Source organism: Geotrypetes seraphini, chromosome 3 (genome assembly GCF_902459505.1).
Source record: "Geotrypetes seraphini chromosome 3, aGeoSer1.1, whole genome shotgun sequence".
NCBI lineage: Eukaryota > Metazoa > Chordata > Amphibia > Gymnophiona > Dermophiidae > Geotrypetes > Geotrypetes seraphini.
The window spans coordinates 233,299,610-233,317,774 of record NC_047086.1 but is presented as its reverse complement, the minus strand read 5'-3'; the positions used below and the strand labels follow the sequence as shown (position 1 = coordinate 233,317,774).

The following is an 18,165-nucleotide window of genomic DNA, read 5'->3' as shown; positions in this document are numbered from 1 at the left end:
GCTAGATTCACTAAGCAAACCGATTGTGTACCGATCGGTTTGTAATCCCAACCCGATGCACTATCCTCATGGCTGATCCAATTCCGATCCACGCATGTCAAATGAGGGTAAACGGCATGCAAAGTAGGAAGGACGCGATTCACTAAACTTTTCAAGGAGCACCGACTGGGCTGGCCGATCCAAAAAGAAGCGACTGGTGGGGAGCAGTTGCTCACGACCTTTCCTGCTCTCTGCCGACTTCTCCTGCCCTTTTCAGTCTGACTTCATCACCGACTCTCCTCTCGTCACCCTGCGCCCCGGCTCGCTGTCCCAACTCTCCTGCCCTTCCCCCGCAGTGCGAGCCCATGGTTTTAACCCATGGGTTTAAAGCGGGTTAAAACCACAGGCTCATGAAGTAGTAGTAAAAAAAAAAACAGAAAAAAAAGCAGCTAGCAGCTCCGCAAGCTCATTACCGATCCGTGTGGTTGGCGGGAGGCGTTCCTCCAATCGCCCCCATTTGCAATGCTGAGCCTTGGTGAATCGGTTGGCCTGCCGCGGATCGGCCACGGAGAGGCAGGTTAGCCCTAAGTCAAAGACAGATGCTTAAGTCGAAAACACCCCATGATTCACCCATAACCACGTCCTCTTTTAGGCATGTGTTTTGGACTGTCAATTAATTCCAATTAATATCAATTATAAGGTGCCAATTAAACCTAGTCATCAATTAAGTTAGGCACCTGCATTGGCTAGGCATGCTGATATAGATGCCTAACTTTAGGCAGACTTTATAGAATTGGGGGGGTCTGTGAATACCTTGGGTGCTGACATGAGGCCAAATGGCAGTATGCCTCTTAGAACCACTGGTTACTGCCCCTTTCCTCCCCCACTTTGTAGCCAATGTAATAAACCATTCAGTAGAACAGTGGTTCCCAACCCTGACCTGGAGGACCACCAGGCCAATCGGGTTTTCAGGCTAGCCGTAATGAATATACATGAGAGAGATTTGCATAGAATGGAAGTGATAGGCAGGCAAATCTGCTTCATGCATATTCATTACGGCTAGCCTGAAAACCCGATTGGCCTGGTGGTCCTCTAGGACAGGGTTGGGAACCACTGCAGTTGAACATTACGTGCACAGTATCCTAATGCATTTAGTAAACAATCTTTTGCTCCAGATGCAGTAAACGAATGACGTGAAGATTACAGGACATGAAAAAGTGTGCACTGAAAGAAGAAATAGGGCATGCTGCCCTGGGAAACTGCTGACATTTTCAGCACCGGTGGAAATCTTTTTCTTTCTCCTTTCCTCTCAGTGCGTGAGCCAATTCCCATTCTTTACTGGCTTGGCAGGAGAAAACACAAACTCTTGGCTATCTGATCTAGTGATTGGTATCCTGACCCAGGACACCTAACGCATTGTTTTGTTTTGTTTTTTTACAACAGGAGCAATCAGATTTTGCCTTTTGCATGTGTTTTGCGTGTGCACGCCATTTCCCTTTGCACAGTAGTTTAACTTCCAGTTTTTCTGCACTAAAAAAAAAAATCTTGCAGCATCAGGAGCAAGATTAGAAAATCTCTTTGCTGTAGGATAGTACAGTTTGTTATATTGGCCCCTATATATGGAAGAACTCATGAAAGTGCATTTGTACACTTATCAGCAATCAGGGAATGGTTCCTAATCCCATCCTTGGGATACACTTAGCCAGTCAGGTTTTTAGGATATCTACAATGAATATGCACGCGATAGAGTTGCATATGATGGGGATAGTGTATTTAAATTGATCTCATGCATTGGAGATATCCTGGAAATATGACTGACTGGGTGTGTCCCAAGAACTCTTGCTCTAAGGCAAGGGTGTCAAAGTCCCTCCTCGAGGGCCTCAATCCAGTCGGGTTTTCAGGATTTCCCCAATGAATATGCATGAGATCTATTTGCATGCACTACTTTCATTATATGCTAATAGATCTCATGCATATTAATTGGGGAAATCCTGAAAACCCGACTGGATTGCAGCCCTCGAGGAGGGACTTTGACACCCCTGCTGTATGGGAAAGAAAGTACTGTACATTCCATTCAGTGGCTTAGCGAGCCCCCTTTCCTGCCTGCCGTGCGCACCCCCTGCTCCTTCCCCGATCCCACCTGCCATGCGTACCCCCCTTTCCCTTCCCCCGTACCTCTAGTTGAAGTTGTTGCTCACGTCACTTCCTATGTGCAACACCTGGAATTGACATCAGCAGGAGAGCCGACTGGGTTACGAAGAGCACGTTATTGATCACTGTGAATAAAAACTTCGACTAGAGCAGGGTTGTCAAAGTCCCTCCTCGAGGGCTGCAATCCAGTTGGGTTTTCAGGATTTCCCCAATGAATATGCATGAGATCTATTAGCATATAATGAAAGCAGTGCATGCAAATAGATCTCATGCATATTCATTGGGGAAATCCTGAAAACCCGACTGTATTGTGGCCCTTGAGGCGGGACTTTGACACCCCTGAACTAGAGGTATAGGGAAGGGAAGGGGGCACGCACGTAGAGGGGAGGAATGGGAAGAGGTGGGAGCGGGGGGGGGCAGAGAGGAGGAGGGGTGCCGATGCCTGCACCAACATGGCACCTGGGGCGGACTTCCCCCCTTGCACCCTTCTTACTGTGCCACTGATTCCTTTCAGAAGTAGTGAAAAGCTGAGATAGTCACCCTGCAGCAAGCTGGCCCTCAATGTCCTGTAGACAGACAGCATAGAAACATGATGGCAAATAAAGGACAAATGGCCCATCCAGTCTGCCCATCCACAATCTCTTCCTCCTCACTATGAGATCCCACATGCTTGTCCCACACGCCACCTCTACCGGGAAACTATTCCACACATCCACCACCCTTTCTGTAAAGAAGTATTTCCGTAGATTACTCCTGAACCTGACACCTCTTAACTTCATCCTATGCCCTCTCCTTCCGGAGCTTTCCTTCCTTTGTAAAAAGACTCATCTTCTGTACATTAACACCACAGAGATATTTAAACGTCTCTATCATATCCTCTCTCTCCCATCTTTCTTCCAGAGTATACATATTAAAGTCTCTAAGTCTTATCCCCATACGATTTATGACAAAGATCACTAACCAATTTTGTAGCAACTCTCTGGTCCGACTCCATCCTAATTATATCTTTTTTGAAGGTGTGGTCTCCAAAACTGTACACAGTATTCCAAAAGGGGCCTCACCAGAGACTTATTCCTTGAGGTATGCCCCCATCTTGACAAAGTTAGTTCTTTTGAAGTCTAACATCTTCAAACTTGAGTAAGTTCTCTCATCCCATATTTTATTATTGAATCTTACCATTCGATGATCACTACATGCCAAAGATCACCCACTGTAACCTCAGAAACACTTTCCCTGTTTGTGAGCACCAAGTCCAGAATAGTTATATCCTACAGCAGGAATGGTCCAATCAATGTCTAGCATATTAAAATCACCCTTTCCTAGCTAGCATACCGGTAGATGTTAACGATAGAAGAGACTACTTGCCTGCAAATCCTTCCAGTCAAAGAAGAAGCTTTTTTGTTCAACATTAACAGCAAGAATACGAACAAGAAATTTATATTAAGTGACAATTCAGCAGGATAACACAGTTATAAAAATGTTGGAGGGGGTGGGAATGGAGAGATGAATGGAAAAAAAATTAAAATAACAGTTTCCAATTAAGTGTCATCATGAACTGTAGTTCTTCTTACTGTGTTGTAAATGTTCAAACTAGTGTCACGCCACAGATAACAAGATTTGGTTTACATTTCATCATTCAAACTCATTGCCTCTTTATTGAGTTTTTGATTTAATGGCTTTGCTTTGACTTGGCATCTTAAAGGATTAAAAAGAGAAAGAAAAGGAAAAAAAATGTGCTGGCCTGGGTATTATACCAGAGTGCGCTCGCTTCTGCTGCTCAACTGCACAGGGAAGAAAATTACTTAAATGGTTTCCCATCTCCATGCCCCAGCTCAGTGCCTGACTAAAAGACGCCAGCAGGACAGAACATTATTGCATTACACGGCTCAGCAACTTCTACTCACCCACATACGGATCAGCCCGTTTGCCTCGCTGCACTCACTGGTCAGGCCAAAGCAATAGCAGCTGCTGCATCCAAGTGGATTCCCAACGTACAGGCCATACGTGCCAGGTTTGCACCTGTCGCAATGAACCCCTTCCACGTTCACCTACAATCAAGAAGAGGGTTTTATAATTGGTTTACAAAAGTGGGCCTTGTTCGCTTTTGATTAATGTTGTAATGTATATTGTGCTGACATTGTAAGTAGCATCCTGTGCCATAATGTGTATGGTTACTTGAATATGTTTACTGTAGGCATTATCTATATCCTATATCCAGCTTATTCTTGCTGTTCACTGCCTTAGGTAAATAAATCCTAATAAATAAATAAGAGAACACACTGATAACATGCTTTTAGACATGAGGAAATATTTAAAGAACCCTTGCCACTTAACTTACTATTACTAATCATTTCTAAAGCACTACTAGACATATGCAGCCCTGTACACATTGAGGGCCATTTACGATAGTGCGCCAAGTCCAACTTTGGATGTCTCTCACAATTCATCCAAAAGTCGGGGCAGAGAAATATCCATTTTTGAAACTGCTAGACATCCAATTTCTTTGTTTTGTTTTGAAAATCGCCTACAAAGACATCTTGGCCATCAGGACGTCCAACCTTAGGGTGCCTAGCTTTTTTGGTCATTTTCAACCACAAAAACATCCAAATCCAGACCATTTGGACATGGAAGGAGCCAGCATTATAATGGACTGGCCACATAGACATGCCAATAGAGCGGTGGGGCCCCTTAGAGAGCACTGGTGGGAACTTCACACAAAGGGTGCCAAAAGAGCGTTTCACCATAATCCCTTTTTAATGTATGGTGAGACCTCCAAAACTCCCCAAAACCTACTATGCCCACTTGTCTACCACCCCAATAGCCCTAATGTCTGCAGGTGGCACCTATATAGCAGTAGAGTAGGATTTTGGTGGATTTTAGTGGGCTCATACTTTCCACCATAAATGTAGTGGTTAGAGTGGCTTATGGGCTTATCAGCTTGTGTGATGTGTGTCAATATGCTCCACTGCTCCACCTGGGCACATTCCATTACTCATTATTGTAAACCGCTTAGATTTGGCTTCTGGTTTTATATTTGTGGTATATTAATAAATTGAACTTGAACTTAAAACATACAATTTAAGACATTTAACTACCTGTTAATCCAATGGGTCATATATGTGATTGTTTGTCCATGCAATAAGTTATTTGTGGGATGCACTTCTCGTCAGACTAAGATCAGACTTACGGAACATAAAAGTAGGCTACATACAGCGACTATATTGGCCTCCATGATGCCCCATTGCTTGGAGAACAACCACACATTTTATGATTTTAAATGGTTCAAAATCAAAAGCTAATGAAGCTTAGAAAAAGGGCCCCTTTATGTTTCAATTATATCTGCAAATTGTTTATTGTTTGTTTATTGTTTACTAAAAGCTTCTATACCACTACTAATAACAGGATAGTCAATTCAGAGTGGTTCACATGAGCTTCTATAATGGTGTTACGATACATGAGCTTTAGTAATGGTGTTACAATATATGAGCTATGATATATAAGCTTTAATACCGGTAATTGTGTTATTATACAGAGTTGTAAAGGATAATTAGGGATAACATGCTTGTTTTGTATGTTTTCCTGCGTCTTTTGTTAGATCTTTCTTTTACTCAGGCTTTTAAAAATTTATTTGTATTTTTTTTGGGGGGGGAGGGGATAAGGGGAAATATATCACCAATAATGGACACTGTTACTCTAACTATGCATTATTCTTAAATTGAGAGCCAGTGCACTTTACTGAGCAATATTATGTAGTATTAAGCAGTATTTGAGCAATAGTGCCACAGCTCCACAATAATGAACTCTATTTTTCAACTCATAGGCACTATAACAGCATGACTGGGGGCTGGCCTAGAGCCTTGATAAACACAGCTACAGTGAGGTTTAAAAATGAAATAAACCAATTTATTTTAAGAAGAGAAAAACAGATGACTTGTTCCTCTCACAGGCCAAGAGAAGATACACCAAAAAAGTAGTTCTTTTGTTCAATAATTACTCTTCCCTGGTCACAATCTGCAGGATCACTACCTGCTCTAATATGTCTCTCCCAAGGCAGCACAAACAGCTTGCTTCTGGCCTGGTGTCAGTTCTATCTTTCAAAAATGCAGCACAATTGGCCAGGTTTGGCCCTCGGTTCAAAAAACCCTACTGATTATACTGTACATATAAAATTATTTAAGATCATGACATGAAGATACATTTAGGGGAACAGCTATCAATGTGAGCTAAGTTAAGATGTATAACTTTACCATTAACTATTTTAGCACAGGTCCCATTTCATGCAATGAGATCTACAGGGAGGGTCAAAAGTAGGTATGCAGTACTTATTCATAGAAATATAGAAACATGATGGCAGATAAAGGCCAAATGGCCCAACCAGTCTGCCCACGTGCCTATCACACACTTTCTTGAATTCAGACACACTCTATGCCTCCACCACCTCTTCCGGGAGACTGTTCCACGCATCTACCACCCTTTCTGTAAAAATGAATTTCCTAAGATTACTCCTAATCCTATAACCTCTTAACTTCATCCTATACCCTTTTATTTCAGAGCTCCCTTTCAAATGAAAGAGACTCGACTCATGCACATTTACGTCACAAAAGTATTTAAACATCTCTATCATATCTCCCCTCTCCAGCCTTTCCTCCAAAGTATAGTGGAACCTCGCTTGATTGGTTCCACCTCCTCCTCCCCCCCTCCCATGGCCACTGGCGCTGCTCCATCCCACTCCACCACATCCCCAAAAGACCCCCCCACTCCTGAGGCCACTGGTTCACTTCCACATCCCCCCACAAACTGGCATTGCCCCCCCCACTCGCAAATGCCGCCCCCTCTTGCGAATGCCTGCCTGCCCAAACTGAAGCCACTCAAGGCCTTCTGACTCCCGCCTTTCTCAGAGATTCTCAGAGAGAATGAGAACCAGAAGGCCTTGAGCATGCACAGATGCTCTAGGCCCAGTCCGGCAAGCAGCATGATCTTCGGGCACCGGCACCTCCTGGGGGTTGGTGCTGCGTGCCGGTGCCAGATAGGGGTAAGGTTTCAGTTTGGGCAGGCGGGTGTTCACAAGGGGTGACGATGCCGGTTAGCGGTGGGGGGGGACTCGTAAATCGACTCAACGCTCGGTTTGCGAGTCACGTTTTGCAAAAATGTTTTGCTCGTCTTGCAAAACGCTAGCACACCACGTTACTCGCACACCAAGGCTTGACTGTATACATATTGAGATCTTTAAGTCTGTCCCCATACACCTTGTGATGAAGACCACGCACCATTTTAGTAGTCTTCCTCTGAAATGACTCCATCCTTTTTATCTTTTTGAAGGTGCAGTCTCCAGAATTGTACACAATATTCTAAATGAGGTCTCACCAGAATCTTATACAGGGGCATCCATACACCTTTTTCCTACTGACCATACTTCTTCCTATGCACCTTAGAATCCTTCTTGCTTTTGCTATCAACTTTTCAAACTGTTTGGCCACCTTAAGATGATTGCATACAATCACACCTAAGTCCTGCTCTTCTGTCGTACACATAAGTTCTTCATCCCCTAATCTGTACTGTTACTTCGGGTTTTTGCAACCCAAATGCATGACCTTGCATTTAACCTTCTTAGCATTAAATTTTAGCTGCCAAATTTCAGACCGTTCTTCAAGCTTCGCTAGGTCTTTCTTCATGTTATTCACACCATCCGGGGTGTCTACGCTACTGCAGATTTTGGTATCATCCACAAAGAGGTAAATCTTACAAGACAGCCCTTCAGCAATATTACTTATAAAAATGTTAAAAAGAACAAACACACCACTGGTTTACAAGTTTACAAGTTTACAAGTTTACAAGTTTAACTTTATTTGATGAATCGCTTATCATGATATCTAAGCGATGTACAGTTAAAAAACCATCAGAGTGTGGTAATACAATTTAAGTTACAAGGTCACTTAAAAGACGGACATACATTTAATTTACTAAAATCATTTTTAGGACAAACGAAGATTGACAAACAAGAGTGGGTGGGAATGGAGGGGAGAAATTACAATCTTATTATTTGTTAGAGTTTGACATCAAAGGGTAAAAACAAATTAGGTAATAATGGGATTAAAAAAAAAAAAAAAAAAAAAAAAAGAAAGAAGAAAGGAGAATACAGAAACCTAGAAGGACAAAGTTTTATAAGTCAAATGCGTCCTGGAATAAATATGTTTTTAAGTTTTTCTTAAATAACACAAGGTCGGTTTCATTTTTAATAAAATTTGGGAGGGCATTCCATAGTGTGGGAGCTTTTACTGAAAATATATCGTTGCGTCTAGTACCTATGATTCTTAGCGATGGGACAACCCTTTCCTCAGACCGATCTCCATTGACCACTACACTCTGTCATCTTCCACTCAACCAGTTCCTGACCCAGCCTGTCACTTTGGGGCCCATCTCAAGGGCACTCAGTTTATTTATTAGACTTTTGTATGGAACACTGTCAAATACCTTGCTAAAATGAAAATACATCACATCTAGCGCTCTCTCTTTCCAATTCTCTGATCACTCAGTCAAAGAAATTGTTCAGATTTGTCTGACAAGACCTACCTCTAGTGAATCCACGTTGCCTCCAGTCCTGTAATCCACTGGATTCCAGAAACATCACTATTCTCTGTTTTAAAAGTGTTTCCATTAATTTGCCTACCACAGAAGTCAAACTTAACGGCCTGTAAATCCCTACTTCTTTCTTACATCTACTTTTGTGTAGAGGGACCACATCCACCCTTCTCCAGTCCTCTGGTACCACTCCTGACTGGAGAAGCATTGAAAAGGTCAGTCAGAGGAGGCACCAGAACTTCCCTACATTCCTTCAGCATCCTCAGATGTACACCATCCGGCCCCATCGCTTTGTCTACCTTTAATTTAGCTAGCTCCTCATGAACACAACCCTCTGAAAATTGATCAGGGTCTACCACTACTTCATCCCTATTCACATTTATTTTCTGCGGTCCCGCTCCCGGCGCTTCAACCATGAACACAGAACAGAAATATTTGTTAAGCAATTCAGCCTTTTCTTTATCAGCTTCTGAATATTTCTCCCCTTTACTTTTGAGTCTCAGAATGCCACTTTTGCACTTCCTATCACTGAATAATCTATAAAAATTTCTTGTCTCCTCGTTTTACCCTGTCAACTATTTTTTCTTCCATTTGTATCTTTGCTTTCCTTACTTCTTTTTATTTTACAGGTATTGAATAGGTATAATAAAGTACTGAATGATAATCAAGTAAAAGCAAAATGATGTAACTGATACAAAAACTTCACACAAATGTTATTTGTAACATCTGTAAAATAAAAAAAAATAGTGAATAAATACTGTATACCTACTTTTGGTCCACCCTACAATTTCTAATAACTAGGGTTAGCAGAAGTGGCATGTGGTCAGGGCCTTCAAGGGATACGCCCTGCCTCCTAAAGGCCCCGAGGGAACTGCTCTGAATTTGATTGGTCGAGCAGACAACAGGCAGATGCTGCTCAGCCAATCAAATTCAGATCAGTACAGTACTTTCAGGGCCTTCAGGGAATTTGGAGAATCCCCAGCCCAAGAGCCCTGTTTTTTTTTGTTTTTTTTCGGGGGGAGGGGTTACTTTTTTAATGCAGTTTGACTGGTTGAGCAGGCTGCCTACTCAACAAATCAGATTGCATCAAGCAAAAAGTAAACAAAAAATAAAAAAGCAGGGCTGTAGAGCCTGGGATTCAATGAATGCCCTGAAAGCCCTTACCACTCACCATTGCTTATCAGTAAAATAACCTGCCTTAGTGGTAGCCCACATTGATAACTTCCCCCTAAAATTTAAAAAAACCCCAGATATTGCTTAAAGAGTAGACATCAAATATTCCACACGTATCAAAGTATTCATTTTGGGAAATACATTTTGCAGGAATGTTGGGTCGTTGGCTTGAACAATATGTTTAGATGTGCTAGTTGAACCTATTTGCAGACTACCTTTTTGTTAATGTGGCATGCAGAAAAAGTGAAGATTTTAGTACTGCCCTGAAACTAGTAGATAATAAAGCTTATTCTTCATCCTGTACAGTATTTAGACTGACAAACAAAATCTCTCTTCACTAAAGATGACTAGCTGCTGTTATAATATATTGGCTATCTACCCAGATCATTGGCTAACACTTTGAGCCCCTGCATGAGTGAAGAACTTGTTATGTGTCAATGCTGAGCTGTACTTCTGGGGAAAGGATCCAAATAGTAATTCCCTTGATAGCTGAGATTGCAGTTTGCCATATCTGAGTCCACAGAAATTTCTTAGTGGGCCTTTTACGAAGCTGTGGCAAAAAGTGGCCTTATTACACCTTTGAGTGAGTTTTTCCTGAGCACTAAGGCCATTTTTGCTGCAGCTGTAAAATGGCCTGTTTTTCCATTTTTTTGGATCAATGGCCATGCACTAATGTTGTCATTTAAAAAACTGATCGTGTGAACACTTAACACTATCCATTTTGTAGACCATAAAGGCTCAGGTGGTAATCCTGTGCTAACAAGTGAATATACGGTAACGTAGCTGTGCTAACAGATTAGCATAGGAATGCCTCCCTGACACCCCCCTTCCCCCAAAACAGAAAAAATGTTGAGCATATGGATTAGCGCATGCTAAAATGGAACTTACAGCAGGACGCCTGAGCGTGTCCCACAGTTCGTCAAGTTACAATTTATTAAAAATGTGATATACCACCTTATCAATTTCTTTCAAGGTGGTTGTACATTTTAAAATAGGGTAAAAACGGATAATACAAATTAACATAACTTTAACAAAATAAACATACACGATTAGACAAAACAATAACATACTCGACTGGACAAACGGGTACGAGTGGAAAAAAGAGGAGAACTACAATGATTAAAGAAAAGTTAGGTATAAAGGTATAAACAAAAGGGAGGGGTTAAAAACAAGTAAGTCCAATAAAAACAGACTCATAAAAGATTTTTAAAAAATTTAAATCCTTAAAAGGACATTTATACTTGAAAGGCATCTTTGAAAAGGAATGTCTTAAGAAAAGATTTAAATTTCTCAAGAATAGTTATCTCTCTTAGAGCATTTGCTGCTGAATTCCAGAGGGTTGGGGCAACCACTGAAAAGATAGTGTTTCTTCTAGTGTTAATATGGTTCAAGGTTGGGATTGCTAATAAATTTTGCTCTGAGGAAAGAAGAAAACGCGATGTGGTGTACGGTATCAAAAATTTATTAATGAATTCTGGCTGTCCAGCGTTTCTTGTTTTAAAAGTCAATAATAGAGTTTTATAAATGACACGGTGATGGATTGGGGCCAATGGGCTTTTATCAGAAGAGGAGTTACGTGGTCAAGTTTTTTGGCCTTGTAAATGACTTACTGCTGTATTCTGGATTATTTGTAGACATTTTAACTCTTTTTTGGTAATACCATGGTATAAGACATTGCCATAATCCATATATAACGTTGAAAACAAGACTTCTCAGACTAAATGTCGAAAATAAAGGTCAAATAAATTTCAGACACAATGAAATTTATGCACTTTTACATACACTCAGATATGTGTAATCCGAACAGGAGCCGTGGCTCCTATAACCAAACCCACCGTCCCATCACTGTGTATGGCTATAATGCAAATAAGTGAAATTGGAGTACTTTTTAAATATTGGATGTGGTTTTTCAGTGGCAATAAAGGAAAAACAATTCCTACTTAACTCAGAGGTGTGTTGGTAGGTCCCGACATGGACCATGTTTCGAGGGTCTTTTTCAAGGAACCTAGAGGAGGTGTTAGTAACTTCAAATGCCAGAGAAAGAAATGCTGAGCGATACAGACCACTTATTATTTTTGCACTTTCTTCACCACTTATTACTGTTGCACTTTCCTCACCACTTATTATTTTTGACATTGCCATAATCCAGACAAGAAATGACTAATGAATGGATTAAAGTATTTAAAGCTGATATGTCAAGAAATTTAGTTAGAGAGCATATCATTCGTAAACGATAAAAACATTTTCTTATAACTGTACTTATATGATCGTCGTTTAAAGATGAGTTAGGCACATGTTGGTGCCTTAGGCAGCTTAGTAAAAGAGCTCCTTAGAATCTTATACAAAATAAATGCGTGAAAATAATCTGTCTGCTACCTATCAGATGAAACCTTCACTCTAACAGAAATTTATTTCCTCTTAACAGCAGAATTTCAGGCAACTTATTATAACAATATCAGTCGTGAAGGGAAAGCCACAGCCATCTTTGCATTTCAAATGGAAGGAGAACGGGCAGACTAGATAGGCCTTTTATTCCCATCATATTTTATTTCATTAGATATATATATATTTATGCTTAATTATCTTTTCAACACCAGCTCTGTTTGAGGTACATACAGATATTTCCGTGACCCAGGTAGCTTACAGTGTAAGACCCCTATTTAATAAGCTGCATTGTGGCAACGATACACACTATTTGCCAATTAATACAGCTTAACGCAAGGATTTTTAGTGCAATGCATGTTAAATAATAATGAGCTGTAAAGAACGCAAACACATAGAAAGCAGTTCATTGTAATGCAGCATGAAAGGCACAACCTGTGGTAAACTTTATCAGCAGTGTTATCTGTTGGAAGTTAACACCACCTCAAGAGCTGTGGTTAATTTTCACTTACCGGTACTAGTATCGGCCTCCTAACTCAGTAGCTAATGATGGGGAAAAAATGTATTCATTTTTTCATTCAAGGGAGCTCAGAATGGTTTACATGAATTTATTCAGGTGCTCAAGCATTTTTTCTTGTCTGACCTGGTGGGATCACAGTCTGTCTAATGTATCTGGGGCAATGGGGGGGATTAAGGGCTAGATTCACTAAGCAAACTGATCCATGTACTGATTGGTTTACGACCCAATTTCCCTCCGGCCCAATTCACTAACCTCTCCTGCGATCTGCTTCCGATCCACGCATGCAAATGAGGGGGAACGGCATGCAAAGTAGACCGGGACCCGAATCACTAATGAAATCTTGCAAACCGACTAGGTTGGCCGATCAACCCAAGAAGCGACTGTTGGGGGACCAGTCGCAAACGTCCTTTCCGACTCTCCAGCTCCATTGCCAATACATAACAGACCTCTTCTCATACCCAACCAACAGACATGAGAGAAGATTACACCTGAAATTCGTCTCCCCACCAGCCAGAGGATGCAAATATAAGAGATACCATCAACAACTTCTATCCTATCAAGCAGCCTTATGGGGCAAAGACTTAGATAAACTAATTACACACACAAACAACTATGGAGAATTCAGGAAACACCTGAAAACATACCTGTTCACAAAATACCTAGGCAACGAACAAGGACAATAACCCCCTTCGTAATCACTCCCCAAATCTGTTCTTGTAAACTGTTAACCCCAATCACTAACTTCCAACCCTGTGCAAACCGAAAGGTACTTCACGACCCTACAGTACATAACTGTTGTTATTATCATTAATGCTGTTACTATCAGATGTACATTGCTATATTCTTTGCTGTAAACCGCCTAGAAGTCGCAAGATTGTTGGCGGTATATAAGAATAAAGTTATTATTATTATTATTATTATTATTATTGCCGCCCTGCTCTCTACCCTGCTCTCTGCACGTCCTGCTATCTACTGCCCCAAATCTCTCCTTCCTGCCGCTCCGAATCGCCGCCATGCTCTCCACGAATTTCTCCTGCCTGCCGCTCTGCTCTCCCCTGAACCGCCGCCCGAATCTCTCCTGAATCTCCCCTGCCCTTCACTGCACAGCAAGCCCATGGTTTTAACTCGTGGGTTTACGCGGGCTCGCTGGGCTAAAAAGTAAAGTTTTTAAAAAAAAGTTGGTGCTCAGACGGGTCTTAGATGCATGCGAAGACCATCTACAGATGGTTGGCGCATGCGTGGGGATCGCACACTAGCGATCCGTGTCGGCAGATGGGGGCATTGCTCCGATCGCCCCCATTAAAATATTACTGCTTTCTGAATTCATTGGACCTGCCTGGATCAGACACGGATCGGTCACGATCGGGCAGGTTAGTGAATCTAGCCCTAAGTGACTTGCCCAGGGTCACAAGGAGCACTGTGGGTTTGAACCCACATACTCAGAGTGCTGAGGCTGTAGCTTTAACCTCTGAATGCAACACACTCTCCCTTACACTCAGGGATAAACATTAGAAAGTTCACCTAAGGTTAGGCACCAAATTATCTCACGTTAATTGCAAATTCTCTAACAGGAATTATGCATGTAGTTGACATTCTAGAATACTAGCATAGGCACCAATATTTAGGCCTTCCCTGGGCCGCATTGGCTGAAAAAAATGTTTCTGGGGCCGCGCAAATGCTGCAGCAAGACAGAGGAGGGAGCCGGCAAGATGGTAAATACCTGGGGGGCAGCAGAGGAAAACATTGCATCGCCCTCGACCGGGGCCGCACAAAATACTTCACGGGGCCGCATGTGGCCCTTGGACCGCAGGTTAGACACCCCTGATTTATGCCATGTCATCTGAAGGCGTAAATGCGCATGCCCACATATGCCAGTTGTGCATGTGAACGACATTGTATACAGTTTGCATGTAAGTGTTTTGCACGCCTGTGCCCACTATGACAAGCTATGTGGGACATGAGCAGGGAGGCTGAGCAGACAGGAAAACCTGCCATGGATCAGTATCTCTCAGAGAAAGTGGGGGAAAAGCTGAATAAGGAGCTTATTTCACATAGAAGCCTCACTGGGGGCGTACTGGGCAAGCTGAATGGAAATCAATCTTCTGGGAACTGTAGGCACCAACAGCTGCCTCACATAGAAACCTAATTGTTTTTTTTTTTCCTGGGAATTGTAAGCTTACAGGGCCGGAAGAGCGTGCCTTATTCTCTTTCCAAGCTGCAGAGAAGGGGTGGAACTGAGTATTTCTAAATGAAGGAGAGTAAGGGGGTTGATTGGCAGCCTTTTCCAGCTGTAGGAAGGGGTAGGGCTGAAAGCTTTAACCTACAGAACAGTCAATATATTAAGAGAGAGAGAGAGAGAGAAAGAAAGAGAGAGAGCACCAAGTAGTGAGAACAAAAGAAAGAGAGAAAGGCTGGCGAGAGGGAGAATTAGAAGGCCTTGAGCATGCGCATTGTTGCCTATAATTCCAATAAAAAGACTTGAACTAAAAAATATATATATATATATATTCTTAATTCATATTTTTATATGCTATAAATTATTTTTATGCAATAAATTAGTTTTTTAACTTAGCTTTTTCATAGCGTTTAGGCAGTTAGGAATCCCGTTTAACTGAGTGAGTGTGCGCGTGAGCATTTTGTAGCATTTAAAGATATAACTGGATTTTCACTACCAGATGCTATCTAGAGGGTGGTGCTGAAAATACAGGTATACGTAGAGATACCAGGAACCATTATCTGGGGCCCCGGTGCCGCCCCCCCCCCCTTTCTCTCCCAGAAGGCCCCACCACTACCCAGATAGTGCCAAAGATGCCTGTCTGGATTTTCAGCAGCAGTATCTGGATAATTCCACTGAAAACCAGGTACAGGCCTAGTAAGTGGGACATATCCAGGTATGAGCGGCTCCTATTCAGATAGCTCTCATTGAGTATCGAGCCCTCTGGCAACATAATCATAGTACTACAGTACAGACCTGAAAATCTGAAAGAAATCCATGGCCAAAAATAATCACATTTATTGTGCTGAAAGTTCAGACTATTGTTATTATTAAGAATAGTAACAATAATAATAATAACTCAGAACCACTTGAGAGTTAACTAGTTCCCTGTTAAATAACTCCGTGAACATTTTCATATGCAATCCATTTTTCAGTTAGTAGTATCAAGTATCAAACCTCACTTTAGCAGCATCACAACTGGATATCTGCAATGATATATCCAAAGCAGGGAATCCTAATCCAGCCCTTAGGACACACCCAGCCCCCCAAGTTTTAGGCTACATAGTCATTCTGGTATCCTAAAAGTCTGATTGGCTGGGTGTCTCCCAAGGATTAGGTTGAGACCCCCTGGTCTAAACATAGATCCATGTAACTTGTACAAGTGAACCCTCTCTTTTACTAATGCATAGAGCGGGTTTTAGCGCTGGCAGCGGCGGTAACTGCTTCAACACGCATAGGAATTCTATGAGTGTCAGAGCAGTTACCGCCCCTGCCGGTGCTGAAACCCACCCTATGCATTAGTAAAAGAGGGGGAAAGAGAAGCTCCCAGTGAGAGAAGCTTGACTTGCCATGTTTTGGAATGAATTCCTTAGTATTATACTACTGTTAAATTATTTCTATAGTGCTACCAGACAGGTATGCAGCATCGTACAGTCACAAAGAAGACAGTCTCTGCTCAAAAAAGCTTACAATCTAAACAGACAAGACAAACAGGATGTTAAGGGAATCCAGGACGATCAGCCATTGTGACATCACTACTGAGGTTGGCTCATAGGCATTGGTGGAATGAGGCATTATGACATCACAATCTCAGCTTTGCTTCCCAAAGACGGAAACTCTTCACACTACTACTATGAATTATTTCTATAGCGCTACCAGATGCACACAACGCTGCACAGAGTCACAAAGAAGACAGTCCCTGCTCGAAAAAGCTTACAATCTAAACAGCCAAGACAGACAAACAGGATGTCATGGATACAGTTAAGGGGAACGGTTAATCTGCTGGCGAGTTAAATGGCAGTATTATGTGCTGTATTACCTTGCAGCTGCAGGCTCCTGTCAGATGAGCGCATGAGCACGTCTCCATTTCCAGGTCACAGGTCTGAACATCGGTCCCCGCCAGTGAGCAGCGACAGGGAATGCATTCTGGGAAATTCCGGAATCCCAACCTACACTCGTTGCATTTGTCCCCAGAGTAGTTTGGGCGGCAAAAGCAGCAACCAGTATCTGGATTACACTGGGAGGTCAGTGACCCTACAGCACTGCAATCACAAGCCTGCATAGCAAAAGGGAAAAGAGGAAAGGTCAGATTTAAATCCAGTTTCATCTTTCAAATCTTTTCAATGACATGATAATTAAAATAGGTACATTTTCAGAGGCAGATTTGTTTTAGGAAAACAAAAACCTGCAGGCTAGTTTACTTGCACAGTTATGATGCAAAGCATCTGTAACACACTTTTTCCCCAAGGATTTAATTTTGTTCAAGAAGGGAAAAAGTGCCAAAGAAACTCAGTTAAGTAAAATTTGTGTTTAAGGCACTGAAAGTGAAATTCTAAAACCAGTGCCTAAACTTAGGCGCCTAATTGAATAACATTGTTAGAAATGGCAAAAAATGGTGAGGTTGAAGTGCCTAATGGCGCCTAACTAAAAGGCGCCAGAATCGCACCTACGTGGGTACTTTAGGCCGCTGAAAGCCATAGTAGGCTTGGCCAATGCCTGAAGTGGTGTTAGGCAGCCTAAAGCGCCTACGTAGGCGTAATTCACACAAAGATAGGCGCTGGAAATGTAGGCCCAGAAAACCCTGGCCTACGTTTCTGGCACCTATCTTTGCGTGAATCACACCTACATAGGCGCTTGAGGTGCGATTCTCTAACTGGAGCTGTCGAACGATCGGCGGACGCCAACATGGATGCCGGTTAGAGAATCCGGGCGTGAGGGACTGTGACCACAGTCCCACTGAATAATGTCCTTGAACTGTGCAGGTCCCGTAGACGTTCTACACCTTTAATGTGCACTATTTTACCACAGATCCCATTTAATGCAGATACCAGTTACTCATAATTCATATTTACAACACTGGCACAAGCTAACACATTAGTAACTCTGGCTCATAGACCCCGATTGTATAAAAAGCACCTAAGACATAGGCCCCAAGGAATGTGGCGCATAGCATCTGTCAATCATCAGTTAGGAGCTGTTTAGAGAATCGCACTTAGCGACACCTAAAGTGGACTTAGGCATAGGACTTGTGCACATCCTTTTTATGCCAGGGTTTGCTTGGCCTAAATCCCAGCACCTAAGTCCACTTTAGACTCCTACATGAAAACACACCCAACACCCGCCCCTAACCATGCCCACTTTCTGGTAGGTGCCTTAGGCTAGGCAC

General features: G+C 42.2%; 1 protein-coding gene across 1 annotated transcript in view; it reads right to left on the bottom strand.

The window, feature by feature from the left end:
* LOC117357257 (laminin subunit alpha-2-like) overlaps nucleotides 1-18,165 on the bottom strand; it is a 466,835-nt gene that overhangs the window by 401,302 nt on the left and 47,368 nt on the right. Inside the window, exons 6-7 of the mRNA XM_033937630.1 lie at nucleotides 16,819-17,055; nucleotides 4,035-4,178 (exon numbers count right to left, since the gene is read on the bottom strand). Of these exons, the coding sequence (XP_033793521.1) occupies nucleotides 4,035-4,178; nucleotides 16,819-17,055 (381 nt within the window). The remainder of the gene's footprint in view (nucleotides 1-4,034; nucleotides 4,179-16,818; nucleotides 17,056-18,165) is intronic.